We start from the raw sequence: 27,434 nt of genomic DNA, 5'->3' as shown, positions 1-27,434 counted from the left end.
AAACACTGTGCGTCTATGCCACATACGCTAAATATCACCTGACTTCTGCGTCACGTGCGGCCTGAAAGCTACGCGGCGGCGTCCCCAACTCGCGTCGAGGGACGCACTCAGTGCACGTGTGTCCCCCCGCTGCTTACTCCATCGCTGCTGCTGCTGTTGCTGCCGATATAATTGCTATTTGTCATTCTATTCTAATGATTATAAACTCATCGTATGCACCGAAAACATCGTCTCGAAAATTCCCAATATTTACATCTCAGGTGCTGCGCGGTCCGAGGCTCCAAACCTGTCCCCACCGCTTCCGGTATACAAACCGCTGCGCATGCGGCCCCAGCCCACCACCGTGCAGCCCTCAGCACTAACGACACTCCACCAGTATCCACTCACTCGCCCACAACCGCCCGTATCGTAGCCTCGTCAAACACCGCATCCTCAATAGCCTCTGCCACAATCTCCCGCCATCTCCCGTACTGCAGCACTTCCTCTCTATTACCCGTCACGATCGCGCATTTGACTGCCGCCTCGCCCGCCGCGTCGCGCATCTCTGGATCGTTCTTCAGGAAACTCGCGAGCTTGACCGCGTTCTTGTAGTAAATCTCTGCGTTTTTGCGCAAGATCACCGCGTTCTTCGCCGCGCTCGCTGACACGCGACTCAGATTTGACCGTATCAGATCCACGTCGCCGCGCTGCGTCCAAATTCGAACCTGCGCCAACCGGCTCTTGAGCGTCATCGACGCGCCCACGACCACCGCGCTCGGCGCTGCGTTCTGCTGCAGTAAAGCATTGAGCGCCTTCGACAGCGCCTGCGAGGCAATAGACAGCGATGACCAGGCCATAGCGCCAAACTCGTTTTCGGCGCCTGTCTCGAGCTCAACTGCGTGAGCCGCCGCAAGGAGTCCGAGCTGGGTAAACATCTCGCTCTGCGCGAGGTAACGCTCGGAGATCTCTGGCGCGAGCTCTAGTATATTTCGAAGCGTGATTCTGTGCTCGTTCGTCAGCCCCGGTACCGGCATTGGCTCGATCACGTAGTTGAGCAAGTAAACGTCCGGTGACTCTGCTGTCTCAGCCGAATACCAAATAGCCTGTAACCTCGCCAGATTCCCTGAAGGTCTACACTCCGGTGTCGAAAACGGATATCCACTGACGGCAACATATCTCGTCGCCATCAGCGCCGCGTCCGCAATCGTATCAGCATGCGCCTCGGCGTCAATCCCCAGCTGACCTTGATTAGCCAGCAGCGTCGCGATACGCTGCATAAACACCGTTCCCGACTGTGCAAGCACCTCTGCGTCTTCCTGCGGTCCTGCTGTCGGCGACGGCGACAGCGACAATGAAATAGTGTAGATCGGTATCAAACACGAGAGCTCCGCAGTGGCAGTCTCCAGAAGCGAGGCATACGTCGTCGGCTCAATCACCGTCGCGTACTCCTCCGCCTGCCCGTTCCCGTCCTCGTCGTCATCCTCGTCGCCTTCCATCTTTTCACTCGCTGAATCGCCACCAGAACTCGCAAGCTCGTTTTGCAAAACCTCAAGCTCTGCTCGCTGCGCATCCCAGGTCTGCTCAAACGTCTCCAGAGCTGCGCGATACGGCGCCGCGCTGTATTGCTCTTCTGCAACCGAGAGCTGTACTTGCGCCATGTTGTAAAGTAGATCGGAGGGGGGCGGGAGAGGTTCACCAAGAGGCGCTGCAGCTTGCTGATCGCCCTCCGTGTCGCTCGCTCCTGCTGCTACTGTCGGTTGAGCAACTGGCCGCCGTCGCTGCTGAGCCAATACCAATGCGTGTCTATGATCCTCCAGAATCTTATTCTGCACCGCCAACCGATCTTCCCTCATCGTCCTCATAATCATCGTGAACTCCGGCAGATTGCCGGTAGTACTCGGCGACGGCGTGCTGCTATCGGACAAGATAGACCTTGAGTAGAATAACTGGTATATGTGAAATTCAAGTCTGCACTTGTTATACGCGGCGTCAAAGGAGTTCGGAAACTTGCTCAGACATGTATCGTAGTACTCCAGAGCGTGGATATAAAACCGATGCGCCTACATAACCAGATCAATCAGCCACTGCGACCATATCCTCGTCAAGAGGAAGTACTCTACCTTATCAGGATCACCGATCGTCCACCGATCCCCATGCTCCTCCTCTATCGACCCAACATACAGATAATCGTCCTCGCTTACTGGCACAAACTGCTTCTTGCCGCCTGCCTTCTTCTTGCCGGACGCGCCGTCGCCGCGTTGCTTGCCTGATAGCGACTGCTTGGATTTGCGGGGTGGTGGCATCTAATTGTTTTCACCCTTTCTCTTTGGCTGGGACTTTGCGCCTTGGCTTCAGCAATTGGAAGGTATCTTATAGAAGCTAGTTGATCCGATTATACCACTGCAGGTAGAGGCATGCAAGAGCTGCTAGAAGATGTCGAGGAAATACAATTACACTCGCGACCAACGCCGTAAATTTTTAAGTTCACTTCACCAGTTTCCATCGCCAACCGCCATTCTGCAATTACTAAGACCCCACCTCGATCATGTCTACAGATCTTCAACAATAACAACGTTAAGGACAAGCAACAGCTACGCAGACTCAATATCATGACTTCATAAGAGTATTTATTCGACCCTCACTTCTCAGTACATATTTCCTGACCCTACTACTTCTTTTGATCGTCCGTAGATAAAACAACAACAATTCCTCCATCTTCCTCTTCTTCACAACAAGCTGTATCATCAGGCGTTCTCTGGACAACTCTCAGATAAAACAGCTGCTCGAAAAAGACTAAACAGAAAAAAAGAGGAAAGGCAAAACGGTAGTATACAAAGCAACTATATATATAAAGCACAAGAAAATGAGATAGATAAAAAGCACAAGCGGCATTGTAATCCACAAGACTTTTAAGTAATATTTGACATGAAGCCATGACTCAAATTAAAAAAATAAAATGGTTTGATGCACAGAGTAAATAAAGACAGTATTGCAGGTAAAAAACAAAACAAATCCCACGACCAAGTCAAGAGTACACAAGAGCAAACGGCGACAACACGGACGAAGCTATTAAAATAAATCTTGGTTGTATATAGAGAGTCCTACCTATAGTCTGAAAAAGTGGACTCGTTTGAAGGAGAGAGAAGGCGGGGAAGGACGGCGCCTGGAGGTGGGGGAAGAAGGAGAAAGCGCCGGCCCGCGATGTGTGATTTAGTTGTTTCGGTTGCGGGAGTAGCGGACCTTGCCGAGATCGAAGGGCAGGTATCGGTATTTCATCATATGCTGGATCTGTCTGCGCATCGTGATTGTGAATAGGATACAGAAGTAGATGAGAAGGATGGGCCAGAAGACTATATACCGCAGACCAGAGTTAGAATAGGACGCGTCATCATCAACCGCGAGGAGCGTGAAGACACGTTTTTAAAACCAATCCCCTCTCCCCGCAATGATGCACAAAAAAATAGGCTATAAAAGCAGAAACGTACCTGGAACATCGAATATGGCAAACCAGGTGCAAACAAACGCGATGGCGGTAGCTTTAGTGGCCGAGTACCAGAACTTGAACTCCGGTAGCCGTCGAATGAACGGTCTGAACTCCTCGTCCTGTCGGGTCGGCAACGCGCCTCCTTCCTCGGACTCGCGCTCCTTCATGTCTTGCTCAAGCGAGGGATCGAATTTTGGCTGCAGGAAGGCAAGGAAGAGGTTGAGCAGGTAGATGCCAAGCGAATAGCACACAATGTACCATCCCTGCGAAAGGACAATGCGGAGCATGAAGAAGAAGAGTAGCGTGCCAGAGCCTACCCATCGGTAAAAGACGTATGGCGTAGACTGATCAAGATAGAATTGAAAGCGCTAGACAAAAGAGACTTATTAGAACCGGTCGAAACGAAGAATTCGGCAGCCTGCGATGCAAGGAAACAGCGCGCACCTGGGACAGAATAGTCGTCTGCGCGGCGACATTAGCCAACGGTGTGGTGTTACTGGTTGATGCCTCGGCGTCCATCTTTTTTATATAGCAGTCAAATAACTGATCAGTAAGATAACAATTGATGCGAGCAGGTTGTTGGTCGGAGGTGAAGCGCAGGTGTGTCGTCAAAGTCAGAGGTTTGTTTGTTCGTCGGTGTGTAGGCGCAGCCCGAGATGCGCCCTGTGGGAGTAAATGCCCTTATCCTGATTATGCACCCAGCACCGTCACGCTTATGCCGACTTTCTACTTACGGCAATGAGATGTCCAGCGATATTTACTGTTTACGTGTTTTTGGCATTGGTGTGTTTGCCGTAGACCGTCTTCGTATGTTCAATTAACTCCTGGCGGAACGAGGTAGCCTATAAAACAATTGGCCAGCATTCTATCATAGTTGACCCACATATGCGTAATATCTGCACATGAAAGCAGCAGCAGCAGTCAGTATATCATATCAAAACACAAACTTCGAATTGGGAACCACCTACTAAACAAATGCGTGCCGTCCTTTCCGGCACACCTCATAGTCTCTTTCACTCCGCCTGGGTGGAATCGCAAGTACGGCGTCAGGTTGTACACCTTGCCCCCCAAAGCCGTCCACGCATCCTCCGGTTTCGAGTGCTTCTTGAGCTCTTCAAGCGTAATCCGAACCGGCGGAACGCCCGGCGGCCGCCCGCTCAGATCTTTGCCGCTATTCTTTAAGTTTGCCCAGTCGAGCTGAGAATACCCCGGCTCGAGCGCGACCTTCTCGCGTTTCCGTCGCGCTTGGGCGAGAGATGAGGGTGCTGTAGTTGGAGCGGGGAGACTGGATGAGGACTGTGGGGTTGGCCTGCTCCGCGCTGAAGGAGTGACGTTTGAGAAATTGAAAACCGGAAGCGGTCGCGACCCGTTCGACGGCTGTGAACCCAGGCCTGAAGTAGATGAAGTTGCAGGTGCAAGCCGACCAGGAGGTCCCTGACGAGCTGTTCGTGCTGATGCTTGTGGATTTCGTTGCGGAGCAGGCGTTAGTGAAGGCGGGCCCATGGCTCTGGCAGGACTCTGGCCTTGATCTCGCGGGCTATCGACAACGCGAGCTTCACCAACCGCAGACGCTCGTTGCGCTGAATTCAGTGCTGGAAATGGAGGTGGTGTTTGATCGTCTGCTATAATGTCGACTTCCTCGCTGCTGTCATCAGCTTGCTCTTCTTGATTGTCATTTTGCTCATTCGCCTCAGGCGCTTCTCTGTCCACTTGATCTGTAGACTCTGACTGTTCGGGTCTAATCGACTCCACTATAGATCTCCACAATGAGGCCATCGGACGTAGGGAGCCAGCGCGTGATAATGTCGATCCGCGATGAGCAGATATTATCAGTAATCCTTATTCCACGAAAGGTTTCGCGTTCTGTCTGTCGTTCACTTTGACTAAACCACACACCCGCGTCCACTATCTCAAGACAACGTTTTCCACCAGCTGACTCAACTGAATCACTCTTTGCAATTATCTCACGGCCGAATAATACACTAACCAGAGCAGCGCCGAGCAACAGTTGATAATCGCCAAGTTGCACCGGCCGAGAGCAATAACAAAAAAGTCCACAAGGTTTCGCACGCGCCTCTCGTCATCGCGAAGATTACTAATATTTAGACAGGGTAACCTGAGCCGCACGATTATTAATCCTCGCTGCTCCCGATTGCGACAATCAGACGATAACAGCCGGCTCTATAAGACCTGCTCCACCGCCTTCCTCGCTGCAATACTCTGTCTTCTTCTACCAGTTACAGTCTTCTTAGCTGAAATACACTGACATGGCTACTATCACCGAAACAGTCTCCGCCCCGATCGTCGAGGGTATCCTCAACTTCTACGATCCACCCAAAGACGGCAGCGAGCCCTACAACATCGTCTACGAGGTTCCCGAAGGCACCCCGACTCGCAATTACGGCGACAAGCCTGTCACGGTCAAGATCGAGGACGTCCGCGGCCACGAAGACAACTTCAAGCTTGACGTCAACGGGTTCCAGTTCGAGAAGCGGTTCATTGACTTCAACAAGTGGACAGACGACGAGGCCATCAAAAACGAGTACTACCCCGCTGTGATCAATGCCGTCAAGGAAACCACCGGTGCGCGTGAGGTTCTCATATTTGACCACACTATCCGCACAAAGGATGGCTACCGCAATCCCGTGATGGTCACGCACGTCGACCAGACTCCGTGGTCTGCCGCTGAGCGCGTCCGTGTCCACTGCCCCGACAGAGCGGAGGAGCTGCTCAAGAAGCGCTTCCAGATCATCAACTACTGGAAGCCAATCACCGGACCCGTCCAAGAATTCCCCCTGGCTCTCGGTGATGCCGGAAACATGCTTCCTGACGACATCGTCTGCGTCGCGCACAAATACAGAGAACGCACCGGCCAGACCGGCTCCGTTCGATACAACCCGTCGCAGAAGTTCTATTACCTCTCGGGAATGACAACCGGCGAGGAAGTCTTCATCAAGTGCTACGACTCACTGGAAGGCGTCGCCAAGCGGACTCCGCACACTGCTTTCGATGATCCCACGTCTCCTCCCAACCCGCTTCCGCGCGAGAGTATCGAAATCAGAACTCTTGTCTTTTACGATTAAAGTCGTGATCTTATTTTACTTTATCTTTTGGTGTGGCTTTTTTTCGAGTATTCTGGCTTTTGGGCTAGCTATACTCTCGATATTCTAATTACTTTGGGTTGAGGTGCATGACTATCTTCTAATTTCTATTTTGCATTAATTACATTCTTTTCGGGAGTCTAAGGTTGAGTAAGAGCTGTAGTCTTCTCTAAATAATTCACAAACAGTGACTTGCCTTTTTAGAAGAGATCCTGGTTCCACTTCGCAACAGTAGACCTAGACGTAAATTATTACGAATCTTGCCCAAATACCTCTTTTTTTGAAATCACCGCTGAATATATTTATAACCCAGTTAACTCCTCCAATTCTATGTACAAATCATCGCCAAACGAAAACCTTGCAGACATTTACTCCTTGGGCTTTCGCTCATCGCTGTCAGGCAAATCCGAAAATAAAATCCGAATGCCGTCTTCAGTGACGAAGCCTATTTGCTTCTTCTGCTCTTCGCCCAAATAAACTAGACAGAAGCAACCGACACTGTTAGCAGCTCGTAAGTCCGACAAATGTAAACTGTACTTTACATACCCCGTTTGTACATCATATAACTCGAAATCGCAAACAACGGAACCGACATCATCAAAAGTCGAATACTACATCATCACGAGTGATATCAGTACGCCGCCCTTCATTGCAAACACCGCCCATCCCAAACTTTCAATCAAACAAACTCACCCCAGTAATCTCTGCTTGCCCTCCTTCGACGCATCCGGATTGAATTTCGGCCCTAACTCTTCAGGCGGCGGCCGATTCCGTAGCGAGGGCGGAATAGCCGGTGTAGGCTGCGCTCGCCGCGGTATACTTCGCGGCATTCTTTGTCTTGAAGCATCTCGTAGAGCTCTCAGAAGTCTCATATTTGCTGTATGTGCATGTGAATAGATGCAATGACTGCGTCGACTTTGGAAAGTGGGATTGCGGTCGGGTATTCACGGCCGCATCAATAGCTATCGAACGGAAAATGGGTGAACAGTCTTGTGCGGCTGTAGAGTGAGAGCACAGAGCGTCTGGTCCTGACGTCACTGATCCATAGCCCACTAATAGAGTGAGCCACTGTCTGCGACTTTACTTATCGGCTACAGCTAACTATTTACAGTGAAGTTTGATGCGTGTATAGAGAAATTTATCATAATAGTACAAAACTCATTCTACTTCATCATAGTCAAATCGTCTCGTATAGCTACAGACCGACAAAGTCATAGTCGAAGTAAAGTAGCAGAATGCCGGCTATAGTTAACTCCCTAACTATAAAGGCTCATTAGCGCTACCGCAGACACTCACTCAGTCCTTCAAATCAACAAGCAGCCGGTCCGCCCACATGTGCTCCCGCAGAGCTGGCTTGCTCGCTCGTCCTCAAGCTTCCCTCGCCAGAAAATAGTTCATGACGATGCGAGAGTGGAGGGTGAGTCCATGCTTTTAGACCGGCTGGTAATGCGATTCTCAGGCGATGAGTGCCGCGGTTAGCGCTAGAGACTTGAGATTTCCTGCCGGTGTCACCGTTTTTTGTATTTTGCAGGGGAACGCAGAGATTCAGAGGAGCGCATCATGGTGACTACCGGCATGGCTATAAAGATGTTTAGCAAAATATGGGAGGAAACTCATCGCTCATATAGGGAAAATCAAGAAGAGGTGCTGCTCATGATTAACAGAGGTCATCATCTTAGGAGAGGCTTCTTGGCCTTGTAGAAGAGTGAAGAGTGTGTGAAGAGAAGAGAAAATGAGAGAGGGAGGAGAGAGCGGGAGGGGGGCTTCTTATAGACGTCCGGGAGGGGACTCCATCAACCCTTCTGATGCGGGCTGGCAGACCTTCGGGCATGTGGGCACACCATCTGACCCCGAAACTTCCTGGCCTACATCACTCGCCCATGTACCTTGGTCATTTGTGCAAAAAGGCGAACAAGAAGAAGGATCCATTTCCTAGTCGAGAGCCAGAGGTACAGACGTTACGCGCGGGTTGGACGGTACTCGCACGGCGGAAAAGCAACGAAGGATCCATCTCCTGATCAGGAAGGATTGTTATACATGCTAGGAATGCAAAATCATCCCGAGCATTACGTCATGGTATGAGATCAATACAGCTTCCTGGACGTGCAAAACAGCAGCTTCAAGCCAGAATATCTTCATCAGAAATGCAGAAACATGTCAGTTTCTTTTGACAGAAGTACAGCACGATCCAAGAGCTTTAGATCGATACAGATTAGCGCGTGTCTTAGCACTCAATCTAACGACGTAGGCGAGCACTAAAACGCCACGAACACCACCAATTTGGCCCCTGCCTAGAAACAGGCGTTGAACAGCCGCCGTTCCTGTAGATCATTGACTCATAAGTAGACTTCAGATTATCTCGCCTTTCATCTCCTGTTTCCTTCCTCAAAGTCCCGCTTTTTGCAGTGGGCAAAGCGTGAAGCGCGCAGAGCACCATCAAATTGCACACAGGTCCCCCTCGCATTTTCTCTCTGCGCGAAAGTTTCCGTTTTCGTCCATTTGCCACCCTTCTGTCACACTCGCACAAGCTACGTCATAGAAAGAAACACGAGAAATGAAAATGTAAATCAGCAGAGTGAACAAACAGAAAGTCCCGTGACTGACGAATCGTTCGGGGTCGGTCTAAACTGCACTTAGCCAGCTAAATGCCACACTGGCTGAAGAAGAGCAGCATTACCGGAGTCATTTTGTTGCTAACGCTCAAAATGTAGACTGTTGTAGTTGTGCATTTGAATACAGATATACAGACAGTTAAGTATAAACTCACAACCCCCCTCTGCGACCTCTTCTGCCGGCACGGCAATGCAAAGCAGATATTGCAAAGGGTGCGACCTCTCACAATGAAAGCACAGACATCCTTTCAAACAGCGCACAATTCAAACTTGATAGCATAGTCCAGCATGTGTCTACACGACACCAGAAAACCCACTCAGAAAAACCATGACAGCACAGAAAGTTGACAGAAGCTCGCATCAGATTGTGATCGTGCGCATACAAGTGAAATCAAGCGCTTTCCAACCCATCTAGGACGTTCGTTAAGTCATGAAGGAAACATCTAGAATTTTCGATTGGTCAAGGCAACCCGGGCTCATGCTCTAATCTTGTGGCTTACTTCGGTCGGAGTCATTTTACAAAGTCAAGAACTGTGATCAGACGAAGACGTAGAACGTTGATGTTCCCGCAACCCTGAGAGAGCCGTCAGTACTAAACGGTCGCCCTACTCACTCTAGACATCCAAGAAGTCTTGTCAATCCTACCATAGGATCTGGATACCGGCGGCTTGTCTTGTTGGATAAAGAATAGACTAATTTTATTTTCACAAGAATGCTTCTGTTGTTGTGATTCCTGTCTTACTTTACCCTCTGATATACGGTCTTGCTTATCGCCCATTCGCCTGATTTCAGGACGAGGATGGGGGCTTTGAATGTACCGAAAGTTGGACTGGTCTGTGGCAGGATCAGTTGACTGTTGTACATACAGAAGAGTGAGGGTAATGTGGATTGAAGTGATCCAACTCGACTTGAACGTTGAATAGTTCGTACTGTACTGTTATCGTCTGCTTCTCTGCTGCCTTGATTATGCCATTGCGATTGCCTTTTGTTCAGAACTCTCGAACACTGTCTATACATGAAATATAGAAGAATACTCAACTGTTAAACTGCGCTGAGCTAATACTGAAACTTCAAGTAATCGCATCATCAAGGCTGCTAAACCTACAAACGATGTGCGAGAATCACATACGGCATATTGCAAAACAACATCATCGCGGCATGTCTGATTCTCTGTATTTCTACTTGCGCAGACAGGGTCGTTGAGATATTGCTTTTCTATGCACACATACACAGCCTGGTAAACTCTCTGTTATCTATCGGACGCAGGAAACAGATTTTCTTTCGAAGAGGACTGTTGTCTGGCTGGCTAAGTGCAGGTCCGACTGACCCCGAACGATTCTGGAGTCACGGGATTTGTTTCATCACTCTGTCTGTTTACTTTGTTTTTTTCTATGGGTTTGTTTCTATGACGTAGCTTGTGCGAGTGTGATAGAAGGGTGGCAAATGGGCGAATGGACGAATACGGAAACCTTTGCGCAGTACGAAAATGCGAGGGGATTGTGCGCAAACTGCTGGTTCTCTGGACGCCTCACGCTTTGCCCACTGCAAAAAGCGGGACTTTAAAGAAGGAAACAGGGGATGAAAGACAAGACAATCTGACGTCTGTCTATGAGTCAATGATCTACAGGAACAGCGGCTGTTCAACGCCTGTTTCTAGGCAGGGGCCAAATTGGCGGTGTTCGTGGCGTTTTAGTGCTCGCCTGCGTCGTTAGATTGAGTGCTAAGACACGCGCTAACTTATATCAATCTGAAGCTCTTGGATCGTGCTTTTATTCTGCGAGAAGAAACCGACAAGTCTGTGCATGTTCGAAGAAGATATTCTGGTTCAAAGATGCTGTTTTGCGTGTCCAGGAAGCTGTATCGATCCAATACCATGACGTAATGTTCAGAGGATTATTTAAATTATCAGTTTGTGCAACACTACTTCCTGATCAGGAAATGGATCCTTCGTTGCCTTTCCACCGTGCGAGTACCGTCAAACCCGCGTGTAACTTCTGTACCTCTGGCTCTCGATTAGGAAGTGCATCCATCTTTTTTTCTCAAATGACCAGGGTACACGGGTGAGAGATGTAGGCCAGAGAAGTTTGGGTCACGCGGGATGTCCACATGCCTGGAGGTCTGCCAGGCCACATCAGAAGAGTTGATGAAGCCCCCTCCGGACGTCTATAAAACCCCCCCCCTCCCGCCCTCTCCTCCTTCCCTCCTTTCCTCTCCTCTTCACACACTCTTCTCTCTTCTACAAGAACAAGAAGCTCCTCTCCTCTGGACAAAAGATCTCTTCATCATGAACAGGACAACTTTCAATCCTGAACAAAATTTCTTCACTTCTTCCCGAGATTCTTCCCATTTTCACCACATGAGCGATGAGTTTCTTCCCACATTTTTCTTTCCATGCCGGTAGCCACCGGAACCTCGTTTTCTGAATTTCTGCATTCTCTGCAAAATACATCAAAAACGGTGGCATCGGCTGGAATTTTCAAGACTTTAGCGCTAACCACGTCACTCACCGTCTGAAAATCGCATTACCGACCGGTCCGGAAACATGGGCATAACCTCCATTCTCGCATGCTCGTATTCCGCGGGCCCGCCAGAGAGACAAGGTAGCATACTCACCGAGAGAGAATAGCACATACCGCACCGGGTAGCATTTTCCTAGATGAAAATAGCATATACCTAGAATGGTGACAATCTCATAGAATGGTGCATCCCGCGGCGACGTCAGAGAGTAGCATATGCCTATTTGGCAGCATTCTCATTATTGGCGTCCGCCGAGCATGCGAGGACAGCCTGAGGGCGAGCGGGCAAGCTAGCCGTGCGGAGCTGCATGCGAAAGGACCGGTGCCTGCTTGTCGATTCAGAGGATTTGGTGAGTGGCTGTGGTAGCGCTAATGACTCTTAATAGACCGGCAATTTACCTATAGCGGGCAAATTACAACAGCGATCAGTTCGTCCCGTCTGGCTTGTATGTGTTTAGTGGTTTGCTAACGATAATCAGAGACGTTACTTGACAACGACGTTCACTATTCGACGACTACACTCCTCGTTCAACAGGCTGCACAGACTGCACGCTTTACTACAACAGCTTACAGTCCGTACCTATCTATCTGTCAGTTACCTAGAGCTCAGCTAACTTTCACTATACCAGACAACGACTTCGCGCTGAAGACATCACTCGACATCAATACTGCCTGTGCTTGCTACCTGTACCTGAGCTACTGCTACCTGAGCTACTGCTACTCTACTTCAACCATGGACTTTGCCGGTCTATAACTATATGGGGACGATATGATTATGATGAGATGGTTATAGGGGGACGATAAGACTATAGTGAAGGATTACAGTGAGAGATTATAGGGGGGCATCAGATTATAATAATGGTCTAAAGGGAAATTCAAGGAAATGATGGAATACAATGATAAATTTCTTATTATACAACATTACACATCACTATAACTCATAATTGGCAATAGCGTATAAGTAATCTACAGTGACTGTGGAGTAAGCTGGCTCTCTATAGTTGGGTTAATACTATGTAGCTTTTCACGGGACCACGGGAAACTCCTTATAGACGCATTGCTTTTAATGACTATCCGTCCACGCTCTTATTCTTTCTCGAATCAATACCAATCAAGACAGGACTCTCTTCAGCACTATCATTATCATTTGTTTCTTATTATGTTTGCTGCAAGACCGCTCTTCTGATCAATCCTCTACGCGCACCTTATCTGTCCATTACTGTAATAACATTTGGGCAAGCAACAACCATTCCTCCTGTCTCTACGTTCTGCGCATCACTACAACAAACCGCGAAGTCATAACAAGATAATATAATATAAAGATAATATTAACGCCAACAATGATACAAAACAAGTGAATAGAATACAAATAAACCTAACCAAGAAGAGCCAAAACACCGAACCAAAATATGAATAAAACAGAAAGAACTGTGGTTAGAGAGCCGACAGATCAGAAACCGAAAACTCCCAAATTCTCATACCACAATCTCAGAAAAACCGGAGAACAGGTATCTCAGAAAGCCCACCGAACGAACCAAACAAAACAAGAACACAGCTTCACAGTCGACAACTTTTTTTTGGGTTTTTTGGTATTTTCAAGATCACAGATCAGAGGAGAGAGTCCACAGGCGGGGCGGGCATTTGCATTGGCGGCAAAGGCCCTGCCTCAGAAGAGTTCAGATAATCATCGAGAGTGAAGTCAGGCGACATAAACTCATCGAAATTGAGGTCGTTGTTGTCTTGAGGTTCCGGGTCCAGAAGAGATGGTGTCAGGGAACCAAACGTTTGCAAGACGGGTGCAGCATTGAAGTTGCTACCGGCGGCCTCTGCGTACTGATAGCTGGTGAGCGAATCATTAGGATCCAGAGAGAAGAGGGGGATGTACGGCTGGTCTTGCGCCAGCTGCGAGAGAGCGGAAGGATCAGACTGTTCGGCGGGAACTAGGGCAGGATCGTACAACGGAGCGACCGCTGACTCCTCCCTAGCACGGCCATAGCCCATGTGATGTTGTCCGTCGAGATAGTACATAGCAGATGTATCCGGAACTTCCCCAGGCATCGAAGTGACTAGTTGGGCAGCGACTGTTGTCTCCTCCGTAGCCAAGCACTGCCGTTTCGCTGGACGGCTGTCTGCATTAGCGTCCGCGATGGTGTGCTTGGCTTGGGAAATCTGACTGCTCACAGAAGGAGAAGACTGGACAGCGCCTGATTGTTCGCCATTCTCAGCTGGGGGTCGTTGATGTCCCGGTGCGCGGCATTTGGGAGCGTACTTATACTTGGGATGAATGATCGAGTGAATCTTTTTCATCTCCTTGAATATTGCCTGGAACAGATCGCGCTGATCTTTTGTGAGCACGTTGCGCCAGACAATTTGCGTATACATCCGGAGCGAGGTCTGTCTGATGTTCTCGCCCTGGGATACGCAACGCTCAAATGCACGCGCAAATACAAAGAAGCTGTTCTGGGGACGTATCTCTTGGTATCCTTGTTGGTGGCATCTCTCGTCAGCGTTCGGAGCTGGCCGCTTGACCTTGCAGCTGTACAATGCAGAGACAAGGACGTCAAGTGCATAGCCGCGGTTGCTCGTATCAGCGGCGCGCAGCTTGTTCAAGAGATTCTGCAACTCGTCGCGAGTGAGGTGCAGCTCTTGACGCGCGGTAACCTTCTGACCGCTTTCCGCCTTCTTGTTGCATTTCTCTCCGTGTTGGCCAAGAGTCTCGTCGATCCATTCTTGCTTGATCTGGCTGCGATCCGGGGAGATCAAGAGAATGAGGTGATAGATGCGACTCAGGTGACGAATGCGATTATAGTCGTCCAGCAACTCTGCGGACTCGGGGATGTCGAGCCGGCAGTCGGCGAGGACTTTCTGCATCAGGGGAGGGTACCGAATGCTAGCATCTCCAGAGGCCGGTAGGATCTTCGAGAAATCATCGATATAGATTTCTGCTACGCCTCGCTCTCTTTCACCCGCGTAGTCAACAGACATCAACTGCGCAGGATAGATCGCCTTGCAGATACGGTCAAACTCCGGCTCGGGCATCTTTTTGAAATTGAGCATGAACGTCTGAAGGCGGTCTTCATAAGACGCCGAGGTGGTTTTCGCCTTGCGGCCAGACTTGTTCGTCTTCAAGAACGGAGGCTCCAAGGGGTTCGAGTGGTCTATGACTTCGTGTCCTTGAGGGCTTCCGTCCGAGAGATCAACAGGCTGGGATCCCGCAGGCACCTCGGCTGAGGCAGTGTGGGACTCTACTACCTCGTCTCCGGCGGTTCCAGGAATAAGCTCCGGCACAGCAGGAGCGGGAGCGGGATTCTCGCCCAAGAAGTTGGGAAATTGCTGGTGCTTTTTCACCAGCTCTGTGATCACCCTACCAATAATCGTGTTGGGCCTCGGAAACGTGACTTGAGTTCCGCCAGGCGGCAAGATCAATCCACCAACGTCGTTGTTGACAGGGGCGGGGGGTGGCGTGCTGCGCTGGTTCGGTTCAGCAGCAGCAAATAGAGGTCGGAAAAAATTGGCTTCCATGGCGATCACAGAAGTCGAAAGGTCGGAAAGGAAATACGGAAATTCAGAAGAGGAGAGGGGGGGGAGAAGAAGAGGGAGAAGGAGAACAGACGGACGAGGCCATTGATATAGCAAGGCAAGAGTCTCCCACATGGGTTCTGAAAATAGCAGGACTTTGGTGTGATTTAATCAGGTATTGGAATCAACAAGGCTTTGGTCGTTCAGCAAAGGAAGCCTTGTTGACCTGACGAACATATGGACGGGCCATTCTGGATGCCACTGGCCTAGTTGCTCGTTAAATCTGTCAAATTTCACTGAACTGATGGACGACATATCATCAGAACCTTGATAAACCTGCTATCGAGGCACGCAGAACGATAAGCAGCCGTGCCTCTGGCTGTTCGCGGTGTTCGTGAACATGGGAACGATCGCGGGAGGAGCGAACAAGGGACTGCGATTAAGGTTTTGGCAGGCTACCACGCTCCTTCTTCTCCCACGGTACCCTTACGACCAGCAAGCCAAATGCTTCGATACCTCGGCAAGTACTTCTGCTTTGATTATCTCCTACAGGCAGATTTATGTGGATCAGATAGGTGGAAGATCACGTCGTCGTTGAATTGCAGAGCATTGGGAATCAAGAGTGGACACTAAAGCCGTGATCTGTTATTACTGATCGTGCCTCGTCTTCTATACTACTTCGCACCTGCAAACTTATCAACATGCATCGCCAATAAGTACTCATAGACTAACCACACTTTACAGACTCTCTCAATCATTTCGGTTCCCTCAATGAAGCAACAGATGGTCTGCACAAGCTGAAAATAGGAAGGCCTCTACGTCTACGTCATGCGAAGCCGCACGAGGCTCAACTTCTGGGTTATCTGATCTTTGATGCCCGCCCTGGCTGGAACGTCTGTTTGCTGCGAGGATGACGGTTGTGTACTATCCACAAGTTGGACTGGCCGATGGCAAGATCAGCTCACTGCTGTACAGATAGAAGACTGGGACCGATTTAGAGTGAGGTGCTCTGACTTGATATGCACGTTGATGAGTTCGTACTGTCTGTTATTGCCTACGTTTCTGCTGCTTTGATTCTCCTACTGCGATAGCCTCCGATGTTCAGAAATTTTGAACACTGCCTATACATGAAATAACGAAGAATGCTAAACCGTTGAATTGCGTTGAGTTAATTGCACCATCAAGTCTGATATACTTACGACAGACGTGAGAGATCTCGTACGGCATAATGCAGAACAGCATCATTGCGGCAACGCCTGTCCGATTCCCCCACATGCCTGGCGGTCTGCCAGCCCGCATCAGAAGAGTTGATAGAGTCCCCTCCCGGACGTCTATAAAAAGGCCCCCTCCCGCCCTCTCCTCCCTCTTTCCTTTCCTCTCCTCTTCACACACACTTCTCTCTTCTACAAGACCGAGAAGATCCTCTCCTAAGATGATAGCCTCTGATAATCATGGGAAGCATCCCTTCTGATGTTTCTCCATATGAGCGATGAGTTTCCTCCCATATTTTGCTAACCATTTTTCTAGCCATGCCGGTAGTCGCCGTGATCTGTTTCTCTAAATTTCTGCATTTCTCTGCAAAATACAAAAAACGGCGACACTGGCTGGAAATTTCACGTCTTTAGCGCTAACCACGACACTCATCTCCTGAGAATCGCAATACTGGCCGGTCTAAAAGCATGGACTCAACCTCCGCTCTCGCATATTCGTCATAAATCATTTTCTGACGGGGGAAGCTTGAGGACGAGCGAGCAAGCCAGCTCTGCAGGAGCACATGTGGGCGGACCGGCTGGTTGCTGATTTGAAGGACTGAGTGAGTGTCTGCGGTAGCGCTAATGAGCCTTTATAGTTAGGGAGTTAACTATAGCCGGCATTCTGCTACTTTACTTCGACTATGACTTTGTCGGTCTGTAGCTATAGAGGACGATTTGATTATGATAAAATAGAATGATTTTTGTATAACTAGTAATGATAAATATCTCTATACAGGCAACAAACCTCACTGTAAATTAGTTAGCTGTAGCCTGCCTACCAGTAAAGACACAGAGACAGTAGAGTAAGCTGGCTCACTATAGTAAATTAGTAGAATGCACTCCAAGTAGCTCATCACGAGACTACGGGATATTCAGGCATCGAGTTGCTAACTAATGAGCGTCCGTCCATGCTCTCAGATTGTATACCGCTATTTCCTGTTTAGAAAATGTGCATGTTTGCACCATAGTTACATATCAAACGTCTTAGTACGGCTCTCTCTTCAATGAGGGCCAGCCCATTTTTTCAACAGTACATTAATGAGAAGATTCATTACACGGCCAATCTTGCCATCGATACCAACAAATAAGAGAATTAGAAACTCATTGTTGCGCTATATATATTATTACATCACTCAGCAAACTGACCTACACCCATCAGCACGGAATATACAAAATCGCACACCTACGAAGATCCCCCAAAGAAATCTCTGATAAGCAAAAAAACACCAAGGACTACTTCCAGCTAAAAAAAAGGAACCTCCGCTCCTAATGCTCTAACGTAAAACAACCACACAACCACTCCCTACTAATACAAAAAAAACACCAGATAATCCCCGAACGGTACAGCAAGAGCGAGAGGAGTCAACACGGAGCATCATATACTCAAGCTTCATGTCGGCAAAAATAAATAGTCGCAAGCCAGTGAAGATATTACATTTCGCCGTACGCAAATAACGTAGACGAGCTTCGGCGGGACCAGACCATAAAACAAACTCCCAAACAAAACAAAATGATGAGGGGACAGGACACACAAAACGCAAGATGCGGCCAAAAAATATATGCGATACAACTCCATTAACGAATGAATAACAGCGCTTGATGTATGCCATCGAAATTCATACAGCGGTCGCCATCAGCTCCTCTGAGTTTTCCATGAATTATCTTGGCGTAGACCGTCAAGTATGACGGAGGACTTGAGCAGAGAGCGGGATCAGTCGGGGCGGGTTTTAAAAGACCTGAATACACAAAATCAGCTGAAGTCACATAAACAGGCCTGTAGGGAATATACACCGATGAATCGAATGAAAAAAATATAGAGTAAAATGAAATGTCAATTTTGAACGCGGCAGTAATTTTATGTACACAGATCTCGAGTTCCATCCCAAAGCTGAAACAAGAGCCTTCACGCTTGTGTAGAATTTTTTACAAGGTAAACCTCCCAATGAAAACAAAACAGAAAAACTAAAACGCCAAAATCAAAAATGAAAGTGTAATCATGACTTTTTTGCAATTCGATCCATCATGTGTATATCGCCATAGAGGTCAAAGAAGAAAAGAATTCTTTGGTAGAAAATGAGAGGCCACTTACAGCACCATTAGATATGAAGAGTCGGCTCTCTTCACGCTTCACCCACGCAATGATCGAATCCATACCCTGCGCAAGAGTAGCTTTTGATGTCGAGGCACTCGCCACGCAGTAGACTTCGAATGAATGAGTTGCCCAGGCGAGCGCTATCCAGTTACCCCGGCTGACGTACAACACCTTCAAATGTGTATGCCGCGTGTGGATGGCGGCATGAAGACGGCGGTAGAGAAGCATGAGCTCGTGTTGTGATTTCCGATCAGGAAAGTGCGGCTCAAAGTTGGGCATCGTGAACTGCACATTTCCACGAGATTTGTACAAAAAGTGTTGGATAGCAGGCACGCCGATGTCAGCGGTGCGATATCGTACCAGCTTCACAGCCAAATCGATCGGAGCGAAGCATTTTTCCGTTTCAAAATTCTCGAGAATATCCTCTTTTGACTTGCGTAGCTCGTAGAAGGAATCCTTATTTGCACTTATGAGTACAAGGGCAACCTTTGGACGGAAGAATACTATATATGCATGTAAAAACCCTCGGTTGTTGAACTTTGGTAGACAGATTGGAATCCAGTGTTCTCGGCCGTCATGGAAAGTGTTGTTGTGGAATAGCATTGAGAATATCACTTGGAGATCTGCAAGGAAGAATTAGAAAGCGAAACTCATAACGGGGATTGTATATACTTCAGCAACTCACCTGGAGGATGTAAACTGTGTCTCTTGGGTCTTATCACGCTAACCAAACGGCCATCAGCCACAACTAAACCGTATAGCAGTGATGAAGTTCGACCTTTGAGTAGAGCCATATTTATCCGTTCGCGGACGCTGCTTCGCAAACGAACGCATTCGATTGCATTCAGCAAGATTGCAGGAGATCCAAAGGCCATCTCGCGCGCCAAAGCACGCAGGAAGGTTTCAGCACCTGATGTAGAGTTAGTTTTTGATGCGCAAATTGCAACTCTGGGGGTCAAGACTTACCACCTAGCAGTTTTCGCAAATCGAAGTTGGTTCTACCATTGAAAACCTTCACTATCTGCGCTTTCGTAAGGGCAGACAACAGCTGAGTATGCAGAGCATCCAGCTGAGTCCGTAGCTGGCCCTCAGTTTCACCAAGTTTGCTTATAGCAACAAGAATCAGAGGGTCTTCGACGGAGACAGCAAACGTCGTGGTACCAGCAGTGAAGAACCGGATTTGGTCGGGAACGGTATCAGAAGCAAACGATTCCTCTGAAGGCTGCTCGAAGCCGGCAACTAAAGCTTGAATGATACCCATGTGCGCCGATATGAGATCGTCGGACCCATGCATGGAAAAGATAGGCTTTCCAGCAAAGGATAGGATGAAGTATTGCTTCTTCTGAGAGAGGAACCGCTCCATTTCTCCCTCTTCATCATCTTGATCAGCAATGGAGCTCTCAGCGTCCACACTGTAGCCGTCAAAAACTGTGATAGAGTCGTCATCGATGTCGGCATCTATAAATGCATTGTTGTATGTGGAGATGTAAGGTCTTCCAAACGGGTCATGATCTTTGAGGATTTTTCCCAAGAGAGATTTGATGTCTGGAGCCCCTACCGAAGAGACTATGGCTGGTAGAGGTTGATGTGAGGCAGTCTTTGACTTCGACTTGGATTTAACGGAAGAGCCTATGCTGGCTGTCGGCGCCGATGATACGGAAGATGCAGGAGAGGTGGAAACGGTACTTGAGAGAGCACTGCTGGTAGCAGTTGAGGAGACAGAGGTGGATGTGGAGGCGACGGAAGCGGCACTTGGCGGGACCGAGAAGGACGAGAGAGCGGTTGTGGCCCGAGACTGGAGCCGTATCGGGAAGGCTTTCGAAAGGCCGACAAGGTCTGGTGCTAGTTGAGCAGGCGGAAGCAGACTTGCTCTTCGGGGGGTGAGAGGTGGAGAAATCGGACGAAGGGGCTGCTCGATTGTCTCCTGCGAGAGAATGTATTCGTCAACAACAGGAAGCGACACCTCGTCGACGACAACAGGCGGGTCTGTTGCGGCGGTGACGGCTAGTTGTTGCCGGTCAACAGCAGGCTGTGGCGGCGAGTGGGCAGCCATCAGTGAGCAATGGCTCTCATCAGCCTTGAGGTCTGCTGTAGAAAAGGGCACTGTCGACAACAAAAGCGGAGGATGGACTGAAATGGGACGGGCTTTAGGGTCGCGATAGAGATGGCGGGCGGCGGCGAGGCGAGCGGTGGCCACTGATTGCGAGGCGGGAGGCTAAACCTAAATTTCTCTGTGCGTGCGTAACAGCGGCGAGAAAACTGCAGGCTGGAGACAAGTCGATGGAGTCTTTGCTGTGTGGATGTGTTTGGAAGAGAGATTACGAGCTGTTGATTGATCTAAAGAGGCCATTTTCTCTGATAAAGCAGTTGAAGGACCAATTGCCTAACTGGGCGATTACTAATATCTTACATAGCAGACGCAATCCGGTAACCAGGTCGTCCGAGCTCTTGCTCGTGCTCGACCGAAGCCGCCTCCGATTAGTCAACGCGAATTAATGACGGATGAGAAAGATCAAATGGGCAGTGTAGATATCTGTAAACAATTGCGACTACTTGGAAATACCAAAATCAGTAGTTGTTCGTAGTGAACGCAGACAGTCAAAGACGTCGACTTGTGCGCGATAAGCGACCGCCTTGCTCCAGTCGTCCCAACCCAAGCGACGCTTCCTCAACCGCAACCGGGCTTTCTATCGCTTTAGGCCTCCCTTCCTTCCCTTCCTCCACCCAATCCACCTCCCCATCCTTCCATTCCTATCTTCTTCTCTATCAAACCACTCCACGGCTTTTGCAACAACCTCTGCTCCTGGCTATCGTTCAATCAAGTGATCGCCGCGGCATCTGCTGATCTCCGACCCGCCGCTCCTGTCCGCGTGTCGTCGCCCGCCTTCGTCCGGCCCCCCCGCTTTCTGTCCTGAGTGGCTCGACTAGGCCTTGACCATGGCTCCCTCCGCCCCCTCCACCTCGTCTATTCTACAGACAATCTCTCCCTTACCGTTCATTTTGTCTAAATCCGAAGACTGTGAGTCCGCATTGGCTCGAATGCATCCTATCTTATCACAAACGCTCGTCTCTAACTCTCTCTCCCATCTCGCAGCTGCCCGCAAGAAAGATCCAAAGTACAAACGCTATGCCGCAAACATTGATCGTGCCCTGGCTCTGTTTGAAAGTGTCGAAGAATGGGCTGATTACATTTCGTTTTTGGGCAAGCTCTTGAGGGTAATTGATCAGCCATTACTTCCACATCTTGCTTCTACATCGCCTGCTGACAGATCGTATCTTCTTTAACTAGGCACTCCAATCTCATACAGCTGAACAGGTCCCTTATTCACCTATAATTGCCAATCGCCTTGCCCAATCGCTGCATCCGAACCTTCCCTCTGGTGTCCATCAGAAGGCTCTTGAGCTTTATGGCTACATCTTCAGCATGCTTGGGGTAAGACTTTACCAATCTTTCTGTTTTATATACCGTTTTCGGAATTGAATCTAACATACTGGCCAATTGTAGAAGGACGAGCTGGCTCGTGAACTCAACATCTGGATTCCCGGATTACTCCCTTTGATGGCATATGCCAGCATCAACGTCAAAGTATGTCTAATCTCCTTTCTGTCGCGGCCTCCCCGTACTAACCAACTCTTATCTCTAGCCACACCTCATTCACATACTGGAAACTTGTATCCTCCCCCTTCCCGCCGAATCTCTGAGACCAATCGTTCGACCTCTGATTCTTTCGCTTCTTCCCGGAATCGACGACGAGACCAGCGAGTCTTTCAACGCGGTCTTGACATTGATTGATAGCTTCCGAGCGCACATCGGCGATGATCAGTACTTTTGGCAGTGTTTTTTCCTGGTGGTCTTGAGCTCCGCCGATCGCCGCCTCGGTGCCGCGATCTACGCAGCTAGAAGATTTCCCTCAATCAACACGGTGCCCAGCGACAAGACAAAGGATGAGCTTCTGCAGATCATCTCCGATGATGTCAAGGCCATTGTGACTCCAGAGCCTGGCCTACTCGTCCGGGCGCTTGGAAAGGGACTCGAGGATGATCAAGTTCTTGTGCAGCGTGGATTCCTGGAACTACTAGTCCGTAACGTGCAACTTCAAAGTGGTGCCGTTCAGACCCTCGTCGCCCCCCATGACCTCATGCTGCTTATGATGTCTGCATCCTCCGTGGTTCTTCGTCGAGATATGTCTCTCAACAGACGACTTTGGACCTGGCTCCTGGGACCCGAGCCATCTCCAGACCATCCCGCTACGACTCCACACCTTAGCCGCTCAGAATATTTTCAGAAATTCGGCATTACTCCTTTGGTGAATGGATTGAACGAACTAATCGCCTCTACGTCTCCTGATCCTGTTGCTCGTGCCAAGCCGTACCGGATAGCTCTGAGCTTGATGGATCGCTGGGAAGTTGGTGGCGTTATCATTCCCGGCGTGCTACTACCCATCGTTCGTAGTGTCAGGAGATACAGGACCGAGGCAAAGACTGACGCCGACTACCAAGAGGTTCTCCGCAGTGCTAGTGCGTTTTTCGATGGTGTTGAAGCTGGCAGCATCTGGCTTGATGGTTTCCTTTTGGTCAACCGAGATCACGATCTTGACCTTTTGCTTTTTATCATGAAGACTTTCAATGTCCGGGAGGAGGAGATGGTGATCGTTCACCTGCCACTGATTCTGATCTCATTATTCATAATTCGAAAACGAGGAGTGGAAGTCGACAAGAAGGTCTGGCTAGAGCTCGCTTCCGAGGTTCTTAGCGTCATACCTGCCCGTGCCCTGCTCCCTACAGAAAAGTCCGAACTGAGCACCTTCAACTCTGATGAAATTGTTGCCAAGATCTCGCAGTTCTACAATCGCTCGCCTGATGATCCATCCACGCCGCCATTCCTTCCAGCCACTATCTCATGGCTCCTATTGACAGCCACTGCTGAATTATGTACATCGACTCTGAAAGAGCTCGACCCCGACGCGGGAGATATCTGCATCATGCTTGTGAATCTTCTCGCAAAGATTCCCGGCGAGAAGACATGGCGCAACGAAGATCTGGTTGCAGCATTGCTATCTCTGAAGCCCGGCATTCAAGTCCCTTTTAAAGTTCTTTACGGTGCAACTAGACTGCTGGGTATAGTTATTGAGCGAAACGGAATGGAGCGCCAGGAAATTGACATCTCTATTCGGAACTTTACCGAGTTGGTGAGTTAGCTTCACGTCGTCATCAATAGATTTAACAATTACTAACGAATTATATCATTTAGCATTGGGGATACCTTAGTCAACCTACCGGAAAGTTCCATGTCGAGTCTGTCACTTCACTCTGGGATCTCCAGAGTAAATGCAAAGATCATAAAATCGAAGCAGCAATCTCCAACCTCGTGGCTGATGCGCACGCTCATCCAAACTCTGGCTACGCATTCATCAACCTATGGGCACACAGCGTCGATTATGCTAACTTCGAGGCTATCCTCACCCGTCCCCTCTTGCTGATGCTGGACTCTTTGGAGGATAAATACTCTCCTCTGAGATCTGTGTCCTTGGCCTGGCTTGATATGTTGGCTGCCACGTCTACTACGAACAGATTGTATGGAATTTTGGTGTCACGAATCCTTAAACTACCGTTCTTGAGACGCCAGGTTTATTCGTTCGGCGAGGATGATGACCTAGAACTCTTCCTTTACTATCTCAAGACGCTCACCAACATTCTTGATATGGGCCCTCCTAGTTTGTGCGCCAGTCTGGCTACCGATATGATTAGTGTGGATGCGTCGCGGAGCAATCTGCTGCAGCATATCGGGCTAGAAGACGGTGACCCATCATACAGAGGCTTCTTTATTCGAGTCATACTGCGGACTTTGAAGTACGATATCCCTCCTGATAGTTCACCTCAGCTACAGGAGAGTCTTTCAAAGGTTCTTCGAGGAGCTCTACAGCTTCTCGACGTGATTCTCACCAACCCTGATCGGCCGATGCGGCCAGAGCTCGCTGTAGAGCAAGCTCTCACTTCTCGATTGTCATCAAGCACCTTCAAAAATGATATCTATACACAGACGTTGATCCTGGATGTGCTTTTCCGAACTCTCAAGGTCAACTACGGAAGCTCCAGAACCGACAATTCAAAGGTGCACCCCGATAGCGTGATCAAGCTGCGCGAGTCGCTTGATGTCACTCCAGCAGTTGATGGCCAGGGTTCGCGATCTCCCACATCAAGCCTTATACAGTGTGTCATCGAAGGGCTTTCGACAGATGAGAACCAGCCCGTTCTGGACTCGTGGGTGAAATTTCTGATCGACTGTCTTCCGTTTTTCTCGGACGTCTTGTTCCAGATTCTGATTCCAATGGTTGAGTGCTTCTGTACTCAGATCAAGACAGACTTTGAGGACCTCAAGGTTGTCTACAGCTCCAAGTCGTCTAGCGGCGTGAAGATAGGGGCCTCAGAGGGTGCTTTGTTTGCTCTGATGCATGGTTTGGAACATCTGATGGTGGCAGCGCATGACAAGCTGTTGGACGAAGAGCAGAAGACGATTAACCCGAAAACACCCTCTGAGCCTGGATTTTTTGGTACCGTCATCTCAGGCGTGTTCTCAGTAGAGTCACCTCAAGCTCGCAGTGCGGCAGCAAACAACAGATTGACAGTTCTGTTGTGCTTCCAGGATTGTATCAGGATCAATCACTCCATTTGGCTGTGGGGCGAAGAGATTGCTAAAGGAGCGAAGAACAAACCCGATTCGGCATCTCACGAATCGTTCATGTACATTTCGTCGAGAATGAAGTATAGGGCCCGTCGCATCCTAGAGCGCTTATACTTGTCTGAAACGCTTGAGAGCTTGGAGACTTTGGTTGATATCCACAAACAGTATCCTGTGTTCAAGCTCCTTCACGTACTTGACGGATCGCGACCAAAGCTTACTTTCCCGTTTGTTTTGAACGCGATTTACAGTCGGATCAATCCCATGGTTCTCGAGCAGTCCTACCGGTCTACGTTGACTACTGATCTGACTGACTACCAGCTGGTCGAGTTCCTTGTCGACTATGTGAGCTCGCTTGATAATGACGCGATTGAAGAAATCTGGATGGACTGTATGACCTTTGTTAAGGATGTGCAGGCCAATATCAGTCTATACCGACACGTGCTTCCGAATGTCCTTGTATTCATTTCTATAATTGGCAGCAAAGTCGACTCAACGAACTTTGGCGAGCAAAGAAGGCTGCGAAAGGAACTGGCGGTATGTTTTTTGATTGATTTATATCTAACTTATGTTTTTGGTTGAAACCCATTCTAACCTTTTGTGATAACAGGACGTGTTCTTGAAACTTCTGAACTCCTCAGTAGCTTCCAGACAGGTCACGGGTCTTGCGTCTCCCGAGCCTTCTGCTCTTTCATCAGTTGCTGAGAAGGACAAGTATGTTGATTCAGACGAGTCTCAGGCTCCTTCATTGGCACAGTCAACTGCTACAACACTTGTGCACTCCGATTCGGTACAAACACTGCGAACGGCGAGCTCGTTCCAAGCACTCCCGTCGCTTGCTACGATCGGACTTGATAGCGGTTCCAGCTCCAAGCCAAAGGTCTCGCAAGAGGAGCTGTGTCGTGCTTTGGCTATCATTGTGCCCAATTTGCAGAAAGTTCTGCTCGAATCGGATCGTGTTGCTGTCGCGTGCACTATTATTGGAGCTAGTGTGATTACACCTGCGCTAAAGTCGAAGGGTTTCCCCGCTAGTGCGTCCGCGCCCGTGCTCGAGGTTCTGTACCAGACGTCTCGGGTCCCCAACTCGCAGAAAGCTTGGAAAACGTCAGTCACCGACGCTTACTACGACAGCAAGTTTTTCACTATGAGTGAGGCTTTGCGACCGAGATGGCGAGACGTTATCAAGCAATGGCTCGGAAACGACAAAGAGCGGATTCCGGATTTGATTTCTCGTGTGTCTGCGCATTCTTCTACTACCAACGTGGTGTTTGGATGGTCAGACCAAGAGTCGATTGCTCGTCGGTTGAATCTCCGCCGCCTCGCGTTTGCTTTTATGTGCGGCGAGACTGATCAGTTTCTGGTCAATCTTAAGGAGACGCTCGATAAGCTTTCCGAGCTAGTGAGTTCGTCCGTCACGGAGTCTATCCGTAGCGATGTCTTTTTGTGCTTGAGAGCGATTATTCTGCGCACTTCACCTGTGCATCTGCCGCCCTACTGGACATTTATATATACCGAGCTCACCTCTATCTTCACCGCGCTGACGAACGAGGACCCGAACACGTTGCGGGAGAATAAGCTGCAAAACATCTTTGCGGCTGCAAAGCTGTTGGATTCTATCTTGGTTTTGGGCCCCGAGGAGTTTCAGCTTCACTACTGGCTATTTATCAAGGACTCCTTGGAGGCTGCATTCCCTAGGCTGGAAACGTCGCCGCTGCCTCTTATTGATCGGCTGTCTCTTTTGATGGGAACACCGATGGAGACGACCTCGTCTATTGATCCCGCTAGCACTTCTTTGACTCAAAAGGTCAAGCGCACACCTATGCTCCGTGGTCAGACTCTGTCGGGCGTATCAGAGCTCAAGCAGTTTTTCAGTAAACTCAGCATTACTACATATGAGTGGGATTTTAATCTAGGCGAGCCAGATATCGAGGCTTTGGAGGAAGAGGTGTACGCGGATATCTTCATGTAAGAAGAGTGTGTGGTGAAGATGATACTTGGTATATGTGCTTTCTGCGACTCGCACAATCTGGTTATATGTAATGTAAATGCAAGAGAGTGGTGCTTTGACTCGACTGCTCCATCCGCTTTAGATTTTTCTTTTCTTTGTTGATAACTGATTTTCTATTCCTTTTCGAATTCATGGATGGTGTGAGCATTGCTGTTTTATAATGTACCTATTAACAATTTATCTAAATCAAG

General features: G+C 49.1%; 8 protein-coding genes across 8 annotated transcripts; 2 read left to right on the top strand and 6 right to left on the bottom strand.

Annotated features, from left to right (window-relative positions):
* Nucleotides 1-372: 372 nt before the first annotated feature.
* On the bottom strand, nt 373-2,499 carry BZA70DRAFT_147290 (uncharacterized protein). The gene is made up of 2 exons (XM_064909679.1): nt 2,100-2,499; nt 373-2,039 (listed from the first exon to the last, which is right to left on the bottom strand). Exons 1-2 carry the CDS (start codon nt 2,280-2,282, stop codon nt 384-386), a joined length of 1,839 nt encoding a protein of 612 aa, XP_064768940.1. The 5' UTR covers nt 2,283-2,499; the 3' UTR covers nt 373-383.
* A 552-nt stretch (nt 2,500-3,051) lies between these two features.
* On the bottom strand, nt 3,052-4,156 carry BZA70DRAFT_147352 (retrieval of early ER protein Rer1). Its single transcript, XM_064909680.1, has 3 exons — nt 3,908-4,156; nt 3,465-3,831; nt 3,052-3,329 (listed from the first exon to the last, which is right to left on the bottom strand). The coding sequence occupies exons 1-3, from the start codon at nt 3,980-3,982 to the stop codon at nt 3,190-3,192; spliced, it is 582 nt and encodes a 193-aa protein (XP_064768939.1). The 5' UTR covers nt 3,983-4,156; the 3' UTR covers nt 3,052-3,189.
* BZA70DRAFT_147287 (uncharacterized protein) lies at nt 4,130-5,522 on the bottom strand. The gene is made up of 2 exons (XM_064909678.1): nt 4,432-5,522; nt 4,130-4,359 (listed from the first exon to the last, which is right to left on the bottom strand). The coding sequence occupies exons 1-2, from the start codon at nt 5,237-5,239 to the stop codon at nt 4,277-4,279; spliced, it is 891 nt and encodes a 296-aa protein (XP_064768938.1). The 5' UTR covers nt 5,240-5,522; the 3' UTR covers nt 4,130-4,276.
* A 223-nt stretch (nt 5,523-5,745) lies between these two features.
* Nucleotides 5,746-6,537, top strand: BZA70DRAFT_229681 (uncharacterized protein; the record flags this gene model as incomplete). The annotated part of the gene is made up of 1 exon (XM_064910236.1): nt 5,746-6,537. A coding segment is annotated over one exon (792 nt), but the record flags the coding sequence as incomplete, so codon positions are not given.
* A 395-nt stretch (nt 6,538-6,932) lies between these two features.
* BZA70DRAFT_267012 (uncharacterized protein) lies at nt 6,933-7,436 on the bottom strand (the record flags this gene model as incomplete). The annotated part of the gene is made up of 3 exons (XM_064911072.1): nt 6,933-7,042; nt 7,111-7,175; nt 7,258-7,436. The coding sequence occupies 3 exons, from the start codon at nt 7,434-7,436 to the stop codon at nt 6,933-6,935; spliced, it is 354 nt and encodes a 117-aa protein (XP_064768936.1).
* Nucleotides 7,437-14,072: 6,636 nt separating this feature from the next.
* BZA70DRAFT_277381 (uncharacterized protein) lies at nt 14,073-15,438 on the bottom strand (the record flags this gene model as incomplete). The annotated part of the gene is made up of 1 exon (XM_064912439.1): nt 14,073-15,438. A coding segment is annotated over exon 1 (1,274 nt), but the record flags the coding sequence as incomplete, so codon positions are not given.
* Nucleotides 15,439-18,279: 2,841 nt separating this feature from the next.
* On the bottom strand, nt 18,280-20,722 carry BZA70DRAFT_147142 (trafficking protein Mon1-domain-containing protein). Its single transcript, XM_064909677.1, has 3 exons — nt 19,523-20,722; nt 19,242-19,466; nt 18,280-19,179 (listed from the first exon to the last, which is right to left on the bottom strand). Exons 1-3 carry the CDS (start codon nt 20,607-20,609, stop codon nt 18,485-18,487), a joined length of 2,007 nt encoding a protein of 668 aa, XP_064768934.1. The 5' UTR covers nt 20,610-20,722; the 3' UTR covers nt 18,280-18,484.
* Nucleotides 20,723-21,073: 351 nt separating this feature from the next.
* Nucleotides 21,074-27,434, top strand: BZA70DRAFT_310372 (Dopey, N-terminal-domain-containing protein). The gene is made up of 7 exons (XM_064914918.1): nt 21,074-21,575; nt 21,651-21,772; nt 21,846-21,989; nt 22,062-22,142; nt 22,201-23,745; nt 23,808-25,772; nt 25,846-27,434. The coding sequence occupies exons 1-7, from the start codon at nt 21,494-21,496 to the stop codon at nt 27,202-27,204; spliced, it is 5,298 nt and encodes a 1,765-aa protein (XP_064768933.1). The 5' UTR covers nt 21,074-21,493; the 3' UTR covers nt 27,205-27,434.

This window comes from Myxozyma melibiosi, assembly GCF_037950935.1.
Source record: "Myxozyma melibiosi strain Phaff 52-87 chromosome Unknown BZA70scaffold_4, whole genome shotgun sequence".
Lineage (NCBI taxonomy): Eukaryota > Fungi > Ascomycota > Lipomycetes > Lipomycetales > Lipomycetaceae > Myxozyma > Myxozyma melibiosi.
This window is presented reverse-complemented; position numbering and strand designations above follow the sequence as displayed.

Bases quoted from the DNA above. Each gene is read 5' to 3' on its own strand.
- BZA70DRAFT_147290 (XM_064909679.1), bottom strand. From the start codon at position 2,282: ATGCCACCACCCCGCAAATCCAAGCAGTCGCTATCAGGCAAGCAACGC. The intron at 2,040-2,099 runs GTAGAGTACTTC...CTGGTTATGTAG, and splicing joins CGATCGGTGATCCTGATAAG to GCGCATCGGTTTTATATCCA.
- BZA70DRAFT_147352 (XM_064909680.1), bottom strand. From the start codon at position 3,982: ATGGACGCCGAGGCATCAACCAGTAACACCACACCGTTGGCTAATGTC. The intron at 3,832-3,907 runs GTGCGCGCTGTT...TCTTTTGTCTAG, and splicing joins AGACGACTATTCTGTCCCAG to CGCTTTCAATTCTATCTTGA. The intron at 3,330-3,464 runs GTACGTTTCTGC...TGCGGTATATAG, and splicing joins TGCCATATTCGATGTTCCAG to TCTTCTGGCCCATCCTTCTC.
- BZA70DRAFT_147287 (XM_064909678.1), bottom strand. From the start codon at position 5,239: ATGGCCTCATTGTGGAGATCTATAGTGGAGTCGATTAGACCCGAACAG. The intron at 4,360-4,431 runs GTAGGTGGTTCC...TTTCATGTGCAG, and splicing joins GGACGGCACGCATTTGTTTA to ATATTACGCATATGTGGGTC.
- BZA70DRAFT_147142 (XM_064909677.1), bottom strand. From the start codon at position 20,609: ATGGCTGCCCACTCGCCGCCACAGCCTGCTGTTGACCGGCAACAACTA. The intron at 19,467-19,522 runs GTAAGTCTTGAC...ACTCTACATCAG, and splicing joins TTTGCGAAAACTGCTAGGTG to GTGCTGAAACCTTCCTGCGT. The intron at 19,180-19,241 runs GTGAGTTGCTGA...TCTTCCTTGCAG, and splicing joins ACACAGTTTACATCCTCCAG to ATCTCCAAGTGATATTCTCA.
- BZA70DRAFT_310372 (XM_064914918.1), top strand. From the start codon at position 21,494: ATGGCTCCCTCCGCCCCCTCCACCTCGTCTATTCTACAGACAATCTCT. The intron at 21,990-22,061 runs GTAAGACTTTAC...GGCCAATTGTAG, and splicing joins ACATCTTCAGCATGCTTGGG to AAGGACGAGCTGGCTCGTGA. The intron at 25,773-25,845 runs GTATGTTTTTTG...TTGTGATAACAG, and splicing joins GGCTGCGAAAGGAACTGGCG to GACGTGTTCTTGAAACTTCT.